General features: G+C 34.0%; 1 protein-coding gene across 2 annotated transcripts; it reads left to right on the top strand.

Moving 5' to 3' along the window:
* Nucleotides 1–529: 529 nt before the first annotated feature.
* BLZF1 (basic leucine zipper nuclear factor 1) lies at nucleotides 530–19,500 on the top strand. Of its 2 annotated transcripts, none has more exons than XM_050784772.1 (6): nucleotides 530–783; nucleotides 7,741–8,180; nucleotides 9,540–9,739; nucleotides 11,704–11,832; nucleotides 13,279–13,498; nucleotides 18,198–19,500. In XM_050784772.1, exons 1-6 carry the CDS (start codon nucleotides 756–758, stop codon nucleotides 18,381–18,383), a joined length of 1,203 nt encoding a protein of 400 aa, XP_050640729.1. In that variant the 5' UTR covers nucleotides 530–755; the 3' UTR covers nucleotides 18,384–19,500. The 2 variants fall into 2 exon arrangements, with proteins under 2 accessions (XP_050640729.1, XP_050640737.1); XM_050784780.1 differs by lacking the exon at nucleotides 530–783 and adding an exon at nucleotides 4,624–4,853.
* The last annotated feature ends 1,399 nt before the right edge of the window (nucleotides 19,501–20,899 follow it).

Here is a 20,899-nt window from a genome sequence, read left to right as displayed (position 1 = left end):
GAGCGATCTTTTTTTGTAGTGACACCAGTTGTCATCTAGTGTACAGTTTGTCATATTTATATCATTGCAGTAGCATCACCTTTTTATATGTTTTCTAGTAAATCTGAGTCTGTACTGTAGGCAGTGTGTACATTTCTGAAAGCATGTGCTCAATATATGTTTCTCTTTTTACTTTTGGAGCTACACTATTTTAACTTTATTACCAAAAAAATATGAATTATGTTATCTTGAGTAATATTTTTTCTCGTTTGTTACACATCTAAACAGAAGCTCCTTTTTGATATGTGTGTGTGTGTCTGTGTGTGCATACGAATTGTGTCAGTATGTCTCCTAAGAAAGTAATTACTTTAAAATTCCTCTTGTCGTACGGATGACAAAAAACCACCACAGTAACTTCATTGCCATTGCTTGGCTAAAATTCAGGACACACTTCTGAAAATTTAGAGTGTATTGGTGAGGATGGTGAAACGGAATATTTAGAAGTAAACCACCCCTATTTTTTTTTTTTTTTTTTTTTTTTTTTTTGAGACTTTTAGTAGATGTAACAATGCCTTCTGGGAGAAAGGGATATAAGAGACATTTCGCTTTCTAAATGCATGTGTACTAAATACAGAAGCAATTAAAATATCATGACTTTTAAATTAGAGGTACTCAATGAATGTGTTTATATATTGTTTAAATTATTTCATATGCATACATTTCTAGGTTGTTCAGTAGAAGTCCTGGAGTGCATTTTCAGTGGTTAAGGGGAAAAAATGACTACTAAAAATTTAGAAACCAAAGGTAAGTGGCTTTTTTATAATTGTTTTTAAAACATGACATTTATGATGATGTGAAGGAACGTTTGAGCCAGATAACTAGATCTCATGGACGCCCTTGGGAATCATTTGTTATTTCAGATCACTTTGTGTTTATTTTGTAGTGCAGTGTTTATATTTCAGTACTTTAGATGTACAAGTGAAATTTAACATCATTAATTAGAATTTATTAGGTGGCTGCTCTTAAACATTTAATGTTAATACAAAGTTTTTAACAGCTATATTCCCTATATGCTAGAAGATTAAGATTTAAATAAGAATATACATTTTTAAAGATTTAAGTAGATAGACAAAGCAACTAGGATGTATCAAAGATCTCTTTCATGTTGTATTAGTTTGCTGGGGTTGCTGTAACAAAGTACCATAAACTGTGTGGCTTGAACAACAAAATATATTGTCTCAGTTCTGGAGGCTGGAAGTCCAAGATGAAAATGTCAACAAGGCTATGCTCCTTCAGAAGGCATTAGAGACACTCTCCTAGCTTCCAGTGGCTTGCTGGCAGTCTTTGGTGCTCCTTGTCTTGTAGACGTACCACCCTTATCTCTGCCTTCATATTCACATGGCATTCTCCCTGTGTGCATGTTTCTGGTCTAAATTTACCCTTTTTATAAAGACAGCAGTCATATTGAAAAAGGAACCCAGCCTACTCCTGTATGATTTCATCTGAACTAATTACATCTGCAGTGATCCTGTTTCCAAATGAAGTCTCATTCTGAGGTAGTGGGGGTTAGTACTTCAACATATAAAGATTTGGGGGACACAATTCAACCCCTAAATTGCTAAATACAGTAGTCACTTTTTAGTCCTAGCTAGTTTGTCCTCTCTAATATTTAATACTGTTGACCATTCCCTGCCTTTTGAGATACTTTCTTTTGATGACTTCCATGATGTCACTTTTATTTTCAGCCTACTCTGTAGCCTTTCACTGTCCAATGCAGTAATTATATGTGGCTATTTGATTTTAAATTAATATTTTCTAAAAATTAAAAATTCAGTTTCTCAGTGACACTTGCCAAACTTCAAGTGGTCAATAGGCAAATATGACTAGTGGCTATTTCAATCACTGAAGAAAATTATGTTGGACAGCACTGCTGAAGCTGTATCTCCTCTGTTTCTTTTTCAGCCTCCTCTCCTTCTTATTTTTCTTTTAAGTATCAGTGCTTTTGACCACTGTTTCTTTTCTACTGTCATGACTTCAGTAATTATCTATATAAATGACTTCCAAATCTATCTATATCCCTGATCTCTTTCCTTATGATTCATACTACTGCTTACTGGCCATCCTTACATAGCTATAGGCAACAATTTTAACATGTCCCATAGTGAACTTCTCCTGACCCAGCTTATTTTTTGGATGGGGTGAATTCTGCATGCTAGAACCATCAGTGAAAGATGGAAAACTGTTTTCTAGATGCCAGTTTTTCAGCAAGCTGACCTCCAGCAGCACACCCTCTCTAAAAGCAGGTTGAAATAAGTTTAGGAAACAAGGAAGAAAGATCATGCCCCTAAATATGTAATTGAATTTAATTCAACTGTGCAACAGCATTTCATAAGTCACCAGAAGGCTTTTATACCATTAGATAAGCAAGTCAGAGACTGTAAGGAAAGTAATAAACGGTGGATTAATGGGAAATAAGAGCAGTTAAATAATTAATGTGAAAGCAACCAACATGGTGCTTGTCAAAAAGCAAAAACTAAATACGATATTACGATTAGTCATTAAAAGTACTGGTAAGTCCTCAGTGAGATTAAGTTACCTTTTAATATTTATTATTACTTGTTTTTAATGAGGATTAGAGTTATAAGGTACTTTAACAAACATGATTTTTTGTGATCTTAATTATCCAGTAAGGTAAATAATTCTATTAGCCATATTTCTGTTTAATCTGTCATCTGATGTTAGTGAACAAAAGTTACTCGTATTGCATGGCCTGTGAAAAGGTGTACTTGGTTGACATTTGTCAGTTGTCTGTACTTCCTGTAACTGCCTCAGGAGATAAGTACAGTTGGTTTGGTAATAGCAACAGAACTTCCTCTCAGAAGACATTTGAGCAGTACTGTCATCATAAGAGGGATGTATCATGGCTGCTAGGGCTGTTTCTGAAAAGGAAACATACAGTAAATAGTAATAACTAGAAACTTAAAATCCAAAGCTTTTCTTGGTTGTGGGATTAAAATTAAAAATAAAGCTATTGAAGTCAAATAGTTTAGTAATAGTAGACCAAATAGGAAGGTCTGAGATATTTAAATATTTTTGATTCCATAAAATAGTCTAACACTAGTTCTGTAGAATAATAGGTATTAGGTAAAAAAGGTATTCCATGAGCAGGTAAATTCGAGAAATGCTGTATTAAAAGAGAGGCTATAGGACCTCTTAAGAGTCTATAGTATAACTTTAATACTAATGTACACTGAAACTCCGTAGAGATGCAGTATGCAACATTGCCCACACTTATTTGACCAGAGAACTCTATCCATAGAGCCCTTGGTAAGAAGAATGCTTAGATTCCAGTTCAGTAAATCTTGATGTAACTCTTAAGTCCATTGTATGTAACTTATTTTACTAATTTAATAATAGTTAACTAAACTTTATTAGGTGAGATGAGTGACATTTAAAAAGATTCTTGATTTAAAATTACCACATGAGAATCCCTAATTTGTTTTAACTGTTTTATAACTGAATTTGTATATGTTCTGGAAAGTCTTTCAGACTATAACCAAGTTAGGAATTAATGATTTAGGGTAGAGGAAAAAAAATAAAGCAGTTTTTAAATGGGTTAGTTTTTGGATATTAAAAATGAAACACTCAAGGTAGTCTATTAACAGATTAATAAACTTCAGTAAGCATTTATTCATTTTCTCTGTGACAAGCACCATTTTATTAGTTCATGATACGAAGATTAGGAGGCAGTCCATACCCTGAAGAGCTCCCAACAGTCTAGTCTACAAGAGAAACAAATTATTTTTGAAATATATACTACCATATTTGCATTACTCTAAAAGCACCAAGGGAGGGGAGAAGGATGAGGTTAAGTGCTTTGTCCAAGGTCACACAATACATGGCAGTAGGGACTTAAGTTATTTTAACTCAGACTCTAGTGAGTTAGAGTTCTTTTCACTACCCCATTCTGCTGACTTAGGTACCTCTCATCATAGATTGAAGTTTTATGAATAAAAGAGAAATATTTGTTCAATGACAGACTATGAAATTTTTTTTGCCTCAATATTCTAGAGCACGGGTTGGCAAATTGTGGCCCTCAGCCTCCTGAGAATATTTGCAATCAGTTTGATAATAGTGGACATTAACACTATTTAAGCCAAACAGTATCCTGAATTTAAAAAATTCTGTTCTTCCCATTATTAGACCTATGTTATCAAAAAACTGTATTCAATTATTGTTGTTATAGTTTGAATTTCATCGATAAATTTTTTTTCTCTTATTAAATACTTACATGGTATCCTCAATTTTACCTTTTGGTTCACAAAGCCTAAAATATTTACTCTTTGGTCCTTTACAAAAAAAGTTTGCCAGCTCCCATTCCAGAATGTTAGACTAGTGACCTTCTTTGTTCTTGCCGTACATTTCACCAATCCTGGTAGGCAATACGAATGAGCAAACCTTAGACATGTTTTAGTTCATTGATAATTGATCACAGGTGGAAGTAATGATAATGAATAATTTAAGGATTGTTTTGTTGGTTCCCTTCGAATAGTGGGGAAGAATAAGGATTGGTGTTTTTCTTGACTTAAGCATCACTCATAACTATGGAGCTGTTGCCATAGGTCCTTGTCTTCCCACTTGAGATACGATAATTATTCATAAATGTGTCCTGGATTGTGCCTACTGCATATGTAATAAAGGTTTCTACATATGTCACAAGGAAAAATAGAATTATGAAAGTTACCAGGTGAGAAAATGTAAAGCCTTGGCTCTTCTGCCTGCTTACCTATGCACATTAGCTAGAATCATAGTTATTACTGAGAAGGAACGGTCATGTAATATATAATACAACTTTGATATTCATAAATGCTTGAGTAAGTAGAACAGTTTAAATAAAGTTAAGAGTAAATTGGAATAGAAACAAGTTGATTGAACTTCTTGATTTCCCAACAAGGTATTTTGTTCAAAAAGAGATTTCTGTTAAATACGTATTAATGATTCTTTGCCTTTTAAATTTAACATTAATCATTTTGTAATTTGTTCTTGTATCTCTGTTACTTAAAATTCCAGCTCAAAAATGTTACAGCTTGCCTAGAAATCGTATTTGACCATAATGGAAGTATCACACCTGTTTTTTATTTCCTCAGCCTCAGTGGGCCTGAACAATGGCTCTAGTGTGTATTTTTATTGTTGATGGCTTTTATTAATTTATAGTTAATACATGATTCTACGTTACTTCTTAAATGCCAGAATGTCTTATTGACAAAATTAGACAAGTTAGTTAAGTTTAGACAAATTTAAAATCAGATTTTAAGAATACAGGTGGCTAGGTGTGATGGCTCACACCTGTAATCCAAGCACTTTAGGAGGCTGAGGCCAGAGAATTGCTTGAACCTAGGAGTTCAAGACCATTCTGGACAACATGATAAAACCCCGTCCCTACAAAAAAAAAAAAAAATTACTTGGTCATGGTGGCACATGCCTGTAGTCCCAGCTACTTGGGAGGCTGAGGTGGGAGGATCACCTGAGCCCAGGAGGTCAAGGCTGCAGTGAGCTGTTTTTAAATGATTCAGTGGAAATTCTCTTTGTCAGTGCTACCATGCTTTGTTTTAACTAATTTACCAAACCCAGCATGTTAGGCATTTATTTCACTTTCTGAAGTACTCCTTTGTTTACCTTTTTAAAAGTAGAGTCAGTCCCAAGGCCCAAGGGGTGTTTAAACTTAGCTTACATTTCATATAGAAATGACACTATTTTATTCTAATGTAAAATGTTTTGTAAAATAGAACATATTAACTATACCTCAGATATGTTTCCACCTCCTGTCTAATTAACATAACTCAAGATTCCCAGAACATCTCTACATGGGAAAAATTTGAAAAAAGTAAATCTGTTAATTGAATAAATAGTCCTATAGTCTAGCAATATAACTTTAGGATTTACATAAGAGAATGAAAGTCAGAATTATATTTTATGGCATTAAATAAATTTATTTCTCTCCAGATCAACATCCAAAGTTTATTAGGAGTTTATATAAATAATAATAAAAGCAATAGGACCTAACATTTAATGAGTGCTTACTGTGTCAAATACCATTCTAAACAGTTTACATGTATTCTTATTTATTTTTAAGTACTATATAAGTCATAGGCATTGAGCATGCAAATAAATAAATAGTAAGGACATTAGGCATAGATCCACAGATTACACTGGTAGAGTGATTTTGGAAGGCATTTCGGCCATACAGATCTTCAACAAACCCATTGATTTTATGCTTGGGAATTTATTTGAAAAAGTAATTCAGAAGTTAAGAAAAATATGTAGGCATAAAAGTGTTCAATAAAGTCTTATTTATTATAGTGAAAAATTTGAAAGAGTCTAAATATTCAACAGTAGAATAATAAGAAAGTAAATGCTATATTAACTTATATTCTAGCCATAAAATAAAAAATATGTTAAGCTTACAAAATTTATTACAAGTATAAAAGGAATTCTGTTTTAAGTCTTTGTTTTAGGAGATTGTATTACACACATATATATATACACACACACATATATATACACACACATATAGAGAGAGAGAGTGTGTCTACAGTATACCATGCATTTGATCTTATTACATATATATATATGGTTTGGTTGGACAGTGATGAATTCACTGAAGACCAATCAGTAGTTCATGATTGTCCTTAATGTTTCTATAGACATAAAATTTCTATTGAAATATTTTTATACCACTTATTGCACACTTATTATATATTATCGTGTAATACATTTTATCTTTTTATATGTATGTCCTGTCCCCTAAATTAGGTAGTAAATTTCTTAAGCATAGTGGTCTTACCTGATAGAATGTCTAGCCTACATTAGGTACCCAGCACCATGTTTGCTGCCCATGACCAGTCAAAGTTCATCATTCTAATCATTGTCACTGATCTGTGTGCTCCTCTTTTGTCCCTCCCCTTGTTATCATTCATTTGTTTATAACATATATATATAAAAAACATATATATATGAATACTACATGCAAGGCACTTTTTTGGGAATACAGTGCACTCAAATTGAAAGCCACTAGATGGAATGAGGGAACAATAAAATAACTGGGTATGATACGGTGAAAGTGAGGTATAAGGATGTTTAATCTGACAATTCAGTGTAGTTTCACTTCTGTAAGCAGGGCATAAACTGTTAGGCCTAAGAATAGGATTGAATCTTTTCTTAATACATTTTTCAGTGTAACATATATGTTGCTTCCTCTTACTACAAGAGTTCACAAAAACAGATGAATCTCTTATGATATAGATGGTTTCAAATGTGCATATATATAGGTAACATTTATTTTTAACTAACATTATTGAGTGTCTACAGTATGCCAAGCATTTGATCTTATTACATTTTTTCTTACCAAAATTCTATAGCAAAGTTGTTATCATCTCTAGTTTGCAAATTAGGAAATAGAGATTCATGGAAGATTAAATTATTTACCTGGGGTTATACTAGGAAGTAAAAGTCAGAACCAAATACTCTTGATTCCAAATCTCTGGTCTACTGAAGGAAAGTTTAAACATGTACCTTTTGTTGATACATGATTGTTTTGAAAATTACTTTTTCTCTGATTTTTTTTTTTTGCATTCTTTTTAGTGCGAGTAATTTTGAATATAGGGTTTAGCATTTTCTTAGCAATTTCTTGCTTAGAAAATTTCTTAGCATTTTCTTGGCATTTCTTCTTGGTAAGTTTCTGTTTTGTTTCCTTTTTGTTAGTCACCCTTACTTCATCCCCAATCCGAGGAGCAGGAGATGGAATGGAAACTGAGGAGCCACCTAAATCTGTTGAAGTTACCTCTGGAGTCCAATCTAGAAAGCATCATAGTCTTCAGAGTCCATGGAAGAAAGCAGTTCCATCAGAGAGCCCAGGAGTTCTTCAGCTAGGGAAAATGCTCACTGAAAAAGCAATGGAAGTTGAAGCTGTAAGAATATTAGTTCCCAAAGCTGCTATAACTCACGATATCCCCAACAAAAACACAAAGGTTAAGTCTCTGGGACATCATAAAGGAGAATTCCTTGGTCAGTCAGAGGGAGTTATAGAACCTAATAAGGAACTCTCAGAAGTAAAGAATGTATTAGAAAAGCTCAAGAATTCTGAAAGAAGGTTACTACAGGACAAAGAAGGTCTTTCAAACCAGCTCCGTGTACAGACAGAGGTAAGAACAGCCTTAATTGATATAATGAGTGCTACTCTTTACGTCTGGACCTTTTGAATCTGCATGTTAGAAAACTACATTTCTTTATGGGAATGTCATTTATCCTAGCTTGTCATTTCTCTAAAACGCTTCCTCTTAAATTTCTCATTCTCTCTCAGTTCTCTAGAGATACTTTATATTGGGAACTTATACTCTAAACCTCATTGAAGATGGAGGTGTGAGTTGCTTGGGACAAGACCACCAATAAGTTACAAAAGTAGGTTACAATTATAAACTGCCAGACCAAATATTGACCAAGTCAGGCGTAGTAATTGACCAGCAGTCCTTGTTTTAAGGATCCATAAGTTTCAAGTATTTTTGCCTGTGTGTACAGGATACTTGGAATAAAGAGAAAGGTGGTATAACTTACTGTGTCTTCATTATAAATGAAAAAAATCTGTGTTGCTTAAGGGTGTTGCTTTAATCTTTGCATCTTAGTAAAAATTGCCTTGCCCCTTCCCTTGTTTCTCTATTAGACCATACGTCTTTTGGCTAGATACAAGTCTTCTTCATAAGTGAGACCATGGTTAGTGGTTTTTATCCAAATAATTTTTAAATAACTAGTTTCTCATTACAAAATGTAGTACAAATTTATGTTGTAAAAATTTTAGAAAATACAGAAAAACACAATGAAAATAGTGCCACCTGAATCATTTCATCTAGCTATACCTGCATAACCATATACATTGAGTTCACTTAGTGTTATAACCCACTTTTTTCAGTTATTAATGTTCTGCCATGTCACAGAATATTCTATTACAATGTCATTATTAATAGCAACAGTGTTCTTCAATAGCTATACCATATACCAATACCCATTATTGGATATCTGTTTTGATTTTTTGCTGTTTTCAATAATGATGTAAAGAACATACTTAGAAACATACTGGATTACTTCCTTTGCTTTATTTTTTAAAAGTAATTTCTTAGGATGCAATAGACTAACTTATACATATTGAATAAAAAACATAAGACATTCTAAGTCATGTTTTTTATCAAAATGTATTGGTTTTGTTTTAATTTTTTTTCCTTTAAGTGTTGACTGGAACTATTTGTTATTTTCATAATGATTTTTACTCTTATTACAAGAAGCTCAGTTTATTACTACATGGACTGTGGATATAGATGTATAGAGAGTAGTGGAGAGATATGGTTTGTATATCGTACAGAACTTAAATATTTAATTTTACTTTTTGATAGAGGCTTTAAGTCACGGAGGTCCAAAATTACACAGAAACACAGTCTCTTTTTGTTAATTTTGTTACATTAAAGTTAGTGATATTACTTTGAGCTTGTTGTATTGATTATGTTCTCTTCTAGGTAAATCGTGAGTTAAAAAAGTTACTGGTGGCTTCTGTTGGGGATGATCTTCAGTATCACTTTGAACGTCTAGCCCGTGAGAAAAATCAGCTTATTTTAGAAAATGAAGCCCTAGGTCGAAACACAGCTCAGCTTTCTGAACAGTTAGAACGTATGTCAATACAGTGTGATGTATGGCGAAGTAAATTCCTTGCAAGCAGGTATTTTCTACAGCAAATAGTATTTCATTTCCTAGGTTTTGCTCCATCAAGTTTTTGATCTATAACACAAGAAAGTAGATGGTAATGTGAAAATTTCTGACTAAGGTCATCAAAGTACTTCATTTGAGATGTGGACTCTCTCTCCTCTGGATAGTCACACAGTCTTCCTAAATGGAGAAGTGATATAAGGATCATCCCTTATTCCCGAGTTCTAGTTTACTGTATAGTAAAAATACAGTGTTTAAGACTGAAACAAAACTGTAAATTCAGACGTCTAGTAAACATTAAAATCACAAAAAGTCAAACTAAATTATTTTTCTCCATTTAAATATTTGAACTCCCTAAGATAATATTATTCATTCTAAATGCTCTCTTCTCATAGTTCTTTTAACCATATAATAAAGCTTCTCAACCTTTTTCTCTCCGTGCACAAATAGAAAATTATAACATTTTTATGACATACTGGATGAGGCTACTCTCATATGGCGGCGAAAACGCCAGGGTCCTCATCCAGGCCTCTCGACACACTGGTGGTTGGGAAACTCTGCTATATAGTATGATTCTTTGTCTGTTTATCCCCTCCCTGCCTCAATTTACAGTTACCGGATAACAAGATCTGGATGTTATCCATTTTTGTATTTCTGGTACTTAGCAAAATACTTTACACAGTATGTTTAATAACTGTTGATTTAAATTGAATCATCTGGAGATTTCTCACAAAACAGCCATAGGTTTACAGGGTGTATTTGAAGAACCATTGATTGTGATGAATACATTTTTAGGAAAATGTTTTTTTCATGTCTTAATATCTCTGACACTTTTTAGTAGTTGTTCACTCTCTTAACAGTGTTTCATTTATCTCCTAATTGTGCTAGTTCATTATGCTATTTGGAAAAATGAACTATTTATTCACTTAGAATGAAAGTTAATTGAGTTGATTCTTACTGAACATTTTTTAAGAGGCAAATCATGCATATGTTATACAAATTACTGCAATATGCAACTTTTTAACATTCTGATCAACACCAATAGTAACATTTCATTAAATTTTTAAATAAAAATTAAATACGATTTTATTGGTATTTTAATTGATGTAATCTTCTAATGTCAAAATTGTTTTCATTTTGAGGAATTTGGTAGTAACTGCAGTCTCAGACTTAAATTTTAATTTTAAATTTTTCAGCTGATTAACCATACTTGAACATTTTGCTTCAATTGCATCAATAGAAAATTGGTTAAATAAAATTTTGTGTATCCAATCAGTAGAAAACATGAAGCTAATTTTTGAAAAAAGGGAATGAGATAGCTCTATATGTGCTAATATGGAAAAGTCTCTAAGATAAATTATTAAATGAAAAACTAAGATTTAGAAAAGTGTGTATTCAGTATCTCTTTTTGTAAATAAAATGGATAAATTTATTTTAACACATATGTATATGTTGAAACATACATAAATTATTTTTTTTGAGAAGTGTAAAAAAACCTTGTTGGCTGCATATAAAAGAAGGATAGGGATGCTGGGCATGAGGAAAGGCTTTATATAAGTCTTTTTATATCAATATTTTTCTGAGGGCAAAGAGGTAATTGAGTGTAAGAAGATAATTTAGTTTTGTTTGCCTCTTTAGGTTTTTCTGTGTTTAAAAACATTTAATAATTTTTTCTTTCAAATTTTGGTCAATCTAGAGTAAGATTGAGATGTACTCCAAAAGTCATTGTATAGGAAAGTTGAGTAACTTTTGCCTTTGTCATTGTCTCAATGAATATTTTAACTGAATCCTTTTAATGAACTCTAAGCTCATAAACATTTTTAGTGTTCTTCAGTCAAAATTTAAAAACTGTGAAGTAACTATACTATGTTAAATCTTTGTTAGCTTCTGAAAGTGACAGTCACAAAGTAGTATATTCAATTTTTTACACTGTATTACTGTCAGCAAATTTATATGTAAGATTTTAATCTTTTTCAGGGTAATGGCAGATGAGTTAACCAACTCAAGAGCAGTTTTACAGCGTCAAAACCGTGATGCACACGGGGCTATACAGGATCTCCTAAGTGAACGGGAACAGTTTCGTCAAAAAATGATAGCTACCCAGAAGTATGGCACTTGTTTACATTCTGAACTCTTCTGCTTTCTCCTGCAAATTATGTTATTGTACTTTTGTGTTTGTTTGTTTTTGTTTTTGGTGTGTCTACATTTGATAACTTACTGAGCATATACTTTTAGTAGCATTTTAAAATAGATGCTCTGGGAGGGAGGAGGACTAAAAAAATAGAAGGCATGCTTTTCACATTCTTAATTGGGGAAATAATTAGTTATGTCTGTATTAGAAGGATTCTCTGGATTTAAAAGCAATTGCTGGTTATAGTTGTAGTCATACAGTTTTTGGTAGAAGCCAAGGAGTGTACCTGTCTCTCCTGTGGAAGGAGATATTTTTGAAGACTTCCTGCAGTATTAGAGCTTATTTTCATGTCCATATACTCCAGAACTATCAAAATTGATGGTCTTCCTTAAAAGCCTTTTGCATTTTTATGTAGTTGATTTATTACAGATAGAATCAGTAAGTGTCAAAGAGCAAATTATAGGGGACACTAGAAGAAAGAACACACAAGAAACCTCTAGCCAGTTTAATCGGGAAAAAAAGAGAAGATATACATTACCAGTATCAGGAATGAAGGGGGGGGTACAATATAGACTCTATACACATAAAAAAGATAATACAGAAATGTTATGAACAAATCCATGTCAATAAATTCAGTAATTTAGATGAAATGGACAAACTCCATGAAAAACAAACTACCAAAGGTTACTCAAGAACAAATAGATAACCTGAATAGCCCTAACCTGTTAAAACAAATATAATTTATAGTTAAAAATTAAATGTTTTCCAGTAAAGGAAATTCCAGGTCTAGATGGATTCACTGATGAATGCTAGTAAACATCTAAGGAAGACATAAAACCAAATTTACAAAAATTATTCTAGAAAATAGAAGAGAAGGAAACAATTTCCAGCTCATTTCATGAGGCCAGCATTATCTTGATACCAGAACCATTAGCCAAAAACCACCAACTAATATCTCTAATTGACATAAATGCAAAAATCCTTAACAGAATTTTAGTGAATCAAATCCAACAATACATAAAAAGTTTTATACATTATGACCAAGTAAAGTGAATCCCAGGAATTGTAGATTGATTTAGCATTCAAGAATCAATTAATGTAACTCACCAAAAAAGAAAAACTGTATGAATATCTCCATAGTTTCACAAATTATGTAAGTAGTTCCTATACTAAAAGGTGAGAACGAAAAGAAGTACTATTTGTTAAATGATTTTCAGGCAACAACCTAGTAGATTAACATATGCTTTCTGTAGTCTAACTTACTGGACTAAGACATCCAAATTTATGGAACTCTGAGAGAGAAAGGGATCAGGGAATGATGTTATATAATTTCAGAAATATTTTTATTACTTATTTACTATTATTAATTTTTACATTTTGCTCTCTTACTAATGTCCAGTGTTCATGTGTGTTCTATGCAGATTATTGGAGGAGCTCTTAGTCTCTTTGCAATGGGGAAGAGAGCAAACTTACTCCCCTAGTGTACAACCCCACAGCACAGCAGAGCTAGCATTAACAAATCACAAGTTGGCAAAAGCAGTAAATTCTCATCTTCTGGGAAATGTTGGCATTAACAATCAAAAAAAGATTCCATCAACAGTTGAATTCTGCAGCACTCCAGCTGAGAAAATGGCTGAAACGGTAAAATATTTTCTCTTTTGTGATCTGTGGAACTTCTAAGACTGTCCTCTTACTGAAAGGTGACATATTATCATGGAAAGTGTTTGGCATTAGGAATTAGGAAATGTGGGATAAACCACTCATGCTATTGAGTGTGTTATCTTGGAGGAAATTATTTCCTCTTCTGAACTTTAATATTTTCTAACATTACTATTCTATTTTTAAGGACAAAAAAAGTAATTGTTTTGAAAGAGGTCCTATGTTTTAGCTATTGAGTCACTGATAATCCTTTTCTTGAGTTCATTTTGATATAAAAACCACTGTGTAGAATTTTTAATGTAGTAGATTAAATCAGTATATTAATAGATTAGATTACTTCTGATCTAAGCAATTACTTAATTCCCACATATAGATGGAAATGTATCAAGTACTACAGAACAGATAGTATAGTCCTGGATGAATTCAAGGTCCATGCAGCTGGCTTGTCAAATACTCATCTCACATTTCTGTGACAACAACCAAGTTCACCTTCATTACAGCTCCCATGTCCCCATCCTGGGTCACTGCCAGTCGCCGTAACTTTTGCACTATTAAAATCTTCAACTCAACATCTCTGTCTCTCTCTGTGATCTGTGATCTCAACTTTTTTTCTTTCCAACTCTGATTCTTCATTCTGACTCCCTGGATGTGAACACATCTTTGATCACATAATTGTTTTTATTCCCTCGCTCCCTGTGTTTTTTTCTGTATCTCATCAGCTCACTCTTCTAGTTTCTCGTCCGGCTCTAGCTTGCCTAGACTCTATTCATAGGTGCCTTACTGCCTTATCTTCCTCTCCGAGTACGCTGAAAACCCCAGTCCTGTGTCAGTTCAGCTGTTTGCCTTTTTGTTTCAGTACCCGTCAAATACTGCCTCACATTCAGCAGATGACTTTCCTGCCTAATCCACAGAAGAAAAAGGGGACAGAGGCAGAAAACTGCCTGAAGGTCTCATTTGACACCTAGAAGCCTATCTGTATGGCAGCATACATTTCTCTGAGAGGAAAAGGTGTCCTTCCTCTTCCAAGCATACCTCCCCTCTAGGCTCTGGCTTCCCCCTCAACAGTTATTCTTTTTCTGTGTTGGTTCTTTCCTTTTGGCTTAAGAACATGTCCAAGCATCATTCATCTAAAAAAGAAAAATCTTCCCTCTATTGTAAGATCTCCGGATATGGCTTTATCATCTTCCCTTCACATCCAAGAATCTTGGACAAGTTGTCCATACATGTTTGTATTTACACACCATCCATTCCTCAATTACTACCATCACTTACATCTGTAGACTTCCTGCCCCACTATTCTCAGTAAGTACTCTTAAAAAGGTCATGAACATTTACTATCATATTATACTGTATCAAGCATTCCTTCCTTGAAACTCCCTTGACCTTTGTAACATCACTCTTTCTTGGCCCTCTCTGAACTCTTTCTTCTTCATAGACATTTTTCCTCCTTTAGATGTTGATGCTTCATAGGAATCTGTTTTCCCCTTTTCAAAATCCCTTCATTTCCTGAACACTGTACTCTTGCAATGATTCACTACTTTTGTGACCATTCTTTCTAAGTGTTTGAGGGGGAGGGGCATCCTCTTCCTATGACCCCTCTTGAGCTTTCTTAACATAGCATACTTTCTGTATTCTCTTGGTGTTATTCTGTTACCATAGCTTTATGCTTGTGACTCTTCCATCTCAGACTTTTTTCTGAGTCTGAGAGATTTATATCCAGCCAGGCATTTCCATCTGCTTGTTTCACAGATGACTAAAACTAGAACCTCTTTTCTCCTTGCTTTTGCATTTGTACACCCCCCCTCCCCTAAAAATCTCCTCCTTTTCCTGTACTCCCTGTCTTGATGAATTATACCTACTCTATAGTGCTGTTTTCAGATTTCCATAAAAAACACATATAAAGCCTGTAGCAGTTTCCAACATATTGTAATTTCTCAATAAATGGTAGCTATCATTTTTACTATTTCCTTCATTCCCCTAGTCCTGTTGATTTTACAGATCTTACCAGTTTTTTTCTAATTTATCCCCTTTCAAGTTCAAACACCTGACTTCCAGCCTAGCCCACTGCAGTTACCTCCTCACTGATACCCTTCCCTGCTTCTTAGCTGCTCCTGCCCTCCCACTACTGCCAGAGAGTTATTTCAGAAGGCCATTTCAGTCATCAAACAGCTCCCAGTTTCCCTCATTATTGAATCAGAATTCATTCATACTGTATAGAAGGCTTTTTATAATCTTTTTTCCATCTCCCCTTCTCAAGAATCATTTCCCAAGTGTCACTACCCACTGCATTTCACATTCCAGCAGGGTTTAACCACTTTTCATGATGCACATAGGCCGTTGTATCTCATGCCTCTGTACATACTTTTTCTTGTCTAGACTGCCTTCTCCGCACCTCTTTTGTTGCCCAACCTCTATACCACCTTTAAGAACCTGCCTTCTCTGAATCTTGCTGGCAATCTGAAGTGTTCCTTCTCCAGCCTTCCATTGTACTTTGCACTTATATCTATAATTGCCCTTTACCGTATTAAATTATAATAGTTTGATTTTCCATCCCTCTCCCACACTGTAAACTCCTAAAGGGCTGGGGACTTTGTGTTTTTATGTTTCCTCAAGGTCTAGCATAATCCTTTGCACATAGTAAGTGCTCAGCTACTTACTGAATGAGTCAGTACCTAAAATTAATCATTTTTATCCAAAACTTTGTTTCTCCTTTTCTATTCTCTTTGTTGGGAAATTGTGTCACTGCCTACTTAGTTGCTGCCAGTAGCATTTGGTGTAGTTGACCACTCCCTCTTTCTTGAAATACTCTTTCCTAGGTTTATATAACCTTATACCGTACAGGCTTTTCTCTTTTATCCATCCATTTTATTTCACTAGACCATGTTAGGTATCATCAGGGCTTGATTTAGATCCCCTTCTTCTCCCAGTCTTTTATCCACCACATTTTCCTATTCAATAAAACTGACAGCCCTTCTTCCTTAGTGTCTCTTAAACTTTTCAGTCCCGTTGCTTCAAGGTACCATCATTTCTTAGCTAGATTATTACAATAACCTCCCTTTTTCTGTTCTTCTTATGTCTGCTTATGCATACTGCTTCCTCCATCCCCCATACTGTGTATAGAATGATCTCTCTGAAAGGCACCCTGCATAAAATCCTTCCCCATCACTTTCAGGCTAAAATACAGAAACCTTTCTGTTCATATTAGTGTGTCAGTCTCCTGCTCCTGAATTCCCTCAGCATTTTGTTTCACTCTCTCTCTCTAAAGACCTGCAATGTAATAACATCTTTATAGTATTTGAGAACTTATTTTCTCTTCTAAATTTATAAACAACGTTAAGGTAAGCCCTTCATCTTTGCTTATCCTCTAGCACAAAACCAAATTCCATAAAAATAGAAGGATCTCAAAAATTAAATTGAAAAAGCAGTCTAGTTGAAAAATAGAGGTGCTAAAGTAAGTTGATGGCTCTTAAATAATGCCAGGACATTCTTAGAGTAGTGATGGCTCTTTGGGTTTGGTGGTAACTTAGAAGGGAAAAAAAAAATCTGCAGGATCACATAACCGCTAGGGAAACAGGCATCACCAGCCATTCCAGAAAGCTGCTTTGAACAAGCCTTATATAAGAAAGAGAGAAAGCACTTTTCCTGATTCATTTCACAATTCTTTCCAATTGCAGTGCTTGTTACCTTTGTACCATAACCCAAACACATCATGTGGTGATGATTAGGAAAATATGAACATGTGAATCGAGAGCTGTGAGCCAGGCACGTTATCCCTGCCCTTAACTGGAGAACTTTTTTCAGCTCAAGAGTTCCTGTTTTGGGTCTCAGTAAAGGAGACAGATTAGGAAAAATCAGAGGAGAAGAAGAATTAGGAGAGCATTGTGTTGTGGAATCCAGGAAACAAAAACATGGCTGTAATCATAAAATACTGCATATAAATTAGAAAAAGAGAAATGAAAAGCCATTGATACTATAAATGAAAAGTTATCAAGGATTTTGAAATATCATTTCCATAGAAGAATGGATCCTTCTATTTTTATGGAATTTGGTTTGGTGCTAGAGGATAAGCAAAGATGAAGGGCTTACTTTAACATTGTTTATAAATTTAGAAGAGAAAATAAGTTCTCAAATACTAAAGATGTTATTACATTACAGGTCTTTAGAGAGAGAGAGAAACAAAATGCTAAGGGAATTCAGGAGCAGGAGACTGACACACTAATATGAACAGAAAGGTTTCTGTATTTTAGCCTGAAAAATATAGAAATCTTGATTCTGAGCAGTTGAATGAAAGATTGAAGAGGGGAAGTAGTAAGTCCATTTTGGTTAAGGAAAAAAAAAATTGACATCACTTAATGATATAATTGACATATAAAAAAACTGACATCACTTAATGATATAACCTCATTTTCTTCTCTGTTTTCCTGCTTTCCTACCAATATCTGTGAAACATTGTCATCATTTAAAAATATATGTAACCTAGATAATCTAGTAATTAGACATCAATGTTAAATTTACAGCTTAAGAAAGGAAGTAAGTTGTCTTTTCAATCAGATTCGTCATTCAGTTTTTATAAGTTACATATTAATGAAGTGGAACCTTATAGGTAGGTATACATCAATGAAATCATAGGCTTTTACTATCTATATTGCATACTTCTGACATTATATCTTATTTTCCTTAGGTTCTAAGAATTTTAGATCCAGTTACCTGTACAGAGAGTTCACCAGATAATCCATTTTTTGAGTCTTCATCAACCACCTTACTTGCTGCAAAGAAAAATATTGGACGATTTCATCCCTATACTAGATATGAAAACATAACTTTCAATTGCTGCAATCACTGCCAGGGAGAACTGATTGCCCTTTAACAGTCAATATGTTGGAGGCATGCTAAGGTACTTGCTCATTACCCAAGAGTCATTATTATTTGGGAACTGGGGTTCTTACAATGCTAGAAGTAATATCACTTCCTATTTACAAAATGTATACACCCAAAGATGTTTTATGTATTAGACTCCAGATTACCCTTTCTTAATAAATATCTCAGGGTAAGTAAAGAAACTGTATAGATATATTTAAAATAGAGAATACTTTCCAAGCAATACATGATACTTTTCCTAAAAGACTCTAAAAGAAAAAGATTCTGCAACTCTCTTTTAAGCACTAAATTATTGTTTATCTTGCTGGATATTTTATATGAACAGTGTTTATTTAGATGCACTAAAGCAAAGGTAGGCAAACTACAACCATGGGTCAAATATGGCCACACCCATTCATTTGCTATTGTCTAAGTTGCTTTTGCATTACAACTGCAGAGTTGAATAGATGCAGCAGATCCTTTACAGAAAAAGTTTTCTGACCCCAACTCTAAAGTAACTGTAGTAGGAAGCTGGAGGACTTTCTTTCCCTTTATGGTAATTTTTTGAGCTACAAAAGAGCCTTGCAGAAATGGTTGAAGGGATTAATCTTTTAAAAATAAATGCTATATGATAAAAAAATATTTTAGAGCCAAATTAACAGGTACTTCAGCAAAACATGCTAATTTTATGCAGGGGATTCTGTATTCGGAATGGACACAATCTGACATATATAAAAGAAACAGATTATTAACTATTGACTCTTATTTAGCAAATGCAACAGACAAGAATATCCAACTTGATATTTATAAAAGGTAGACTTTTTCTAAAACAGTATATAAGCTCAAAGAAAAAAATGCAATCTATCAATTAATATATATTATGTAATATATATTATTGTGTATTTATGATTAGCCATCATAAATGCCCATTGCTTGGCCTTTAAGAATAATCACATAATATTTATATCAAATTATACAAATTTGTTGCAGAAGTGCCTGTCAGAGAAATCATCAAAAGACAAACCTGGTCAAATAATAGTAATTGTAATGTCTATGATTTTTTTTTGTCTGACTCATCTGAGTTATATTTAGTTTTCAAGTGGCAATAAACTTATCTACCTTCTTTATTGTGACTATTCCTTTTTTCCCCCAGAATTAGTGCTTTGATTTAGGTCTTTGTCTAGCTTAACTACTTCCAATTGATTCTTCAGCCTTTTCTTTTAGGTTTACTTACTATAAAAGTCTCAGAAGAAAACATAAGGGGAAAGCTTCACGACATTGTATTTGGCAATGATTTTTTTGAATATGACAACAGAAGCACAGGCAACAAAAGAAAAAATAGATAAATTGAATTTCATCAAAATTTCCAATTTTTGTGCATCAAAAGAGGAGTGAAAAGGCAACACAGAGAATGGGAGAAGATGTTTGCAAATCATATCTCTGATAACCATCTAGTGTCCAGAATATATAAAGCACTCCTACAACTCAACCACCAAAAAACAACCCAATAAAAATTAGCAAAGGGGCTGGGCATGGCGGCTCATGCCTGTAATCCCAGCACTTTGGGAGGCTGAGGTGGACGGATCACCTGAGGCCAGGAGTTCAAGACAAGCCTAGCCAACATGGTGAAACCCCATCTCTACTAAAAATACAAAAAATTAGTTGGCATGGTGGTGGGCGCCTGCAATCCCAGCTACTTGGGAGGCTGAGGCAGATAATTTTTTGAACCTGGGAGGCGGAGGTTGCAGTGAGCCGAGATCACGCCACCACTGCACTTCAGCCTGGGCAACAGAGTGAAACTCTGTCTCAAAAAAAAAAAAAAAAAAAAAAAAAAAATTAGCCGTGCATGGTGGTGGATGCCTGTATTCCCAGCTATTTGAGAGAGTGAGGCAGGCAAATTGCTTGAACCCGGGAGGTGGAGGCTGCAGTGAGCCGAGATCACGCATTGCTCTCCAGCCTGGGCAACGAGAGAAACTTCATCTCAAAACAAAAAAAAAAAAAAAAAAAAAAAAATTAGCAAAGGACCTGAATAGACATTTCTCCAAAGAGGACATACAGATGGCCAATAAGCACATCAGAAGATGCTCAACATAACTACTCATTAAGGAAATGCAAATTAATACCACTTCACATCCATTAGGATGGCAATTATCAAAAGAGCAAATTATAAATGTTGTCAAAGATCTGGAGAAATTGGAACCCTTATGCATTGTGTGTGGGAATGTAAAATGTTGAAAACAGTGTGGCAGGTCCTCAAAATATTAAACATACAGTTGCCATATGGCCTAGCAATTCTGCTTCTAGGTAGATTCCCAAAAGAAAGCAGAAACTGGGATAGATATTTGTACAACAGTGTTCACAGCTGCGTTATTCACAATAGCCAAAAGGTGGATATAACCCAGTGTCCATTGATGGATGAATAGATAAACAAAATCTGGTATATACATGTGAAGAAATACTATTCAGCCTTAAAAAGGAATGAAATTTGATGCTACAATGTAGATGAACCTTTATAATATTACACTA

This window comes from Macaca thibetana, chromosome 1 (assembly GCF_024542745.1).
Source record: "Macaca thibetana thibetana isolate TM-01 chromosome 1, ASM2454274v1, whole genome shotgun sequence".
NCBI lineage: Eukaryota > Metazoa > Chordata > Mammalia > Primates > Cercopithecidae > Macaca > Macaca thibetana.
The sequence above is the reverse complement of the archived record's forward strand: the minus strand, read 5'-3'. Positions and strand labels throughout refer to the sequence as shown.

What these genes read in the sequence shown, in the direction of transcription:
- BLZF1 (XM_050784772.1), top strand. Translation starts at nt 756, where the DNA reads ATGACTACTAAAAATTTAGAAACCAAAG. An exon ending in AGTAAATTCCTTGCAAGCAG is followed by an intron (nt 9,740 to 11,703) that starts GTATTTTCTACA and finishes AATCTTTTTCAG; the next exon opens with GGTAATGGCAGATGAGTTAA. An exon ending in CTGAGAAAATGGCTGAAACG is followed by an intron (nt 13,499 to 18,197) that starts GTAAAATATTTT and finishes TATTTTCCTTAG; the next exon opens with GTTCTAAGAATTTTAGATCC.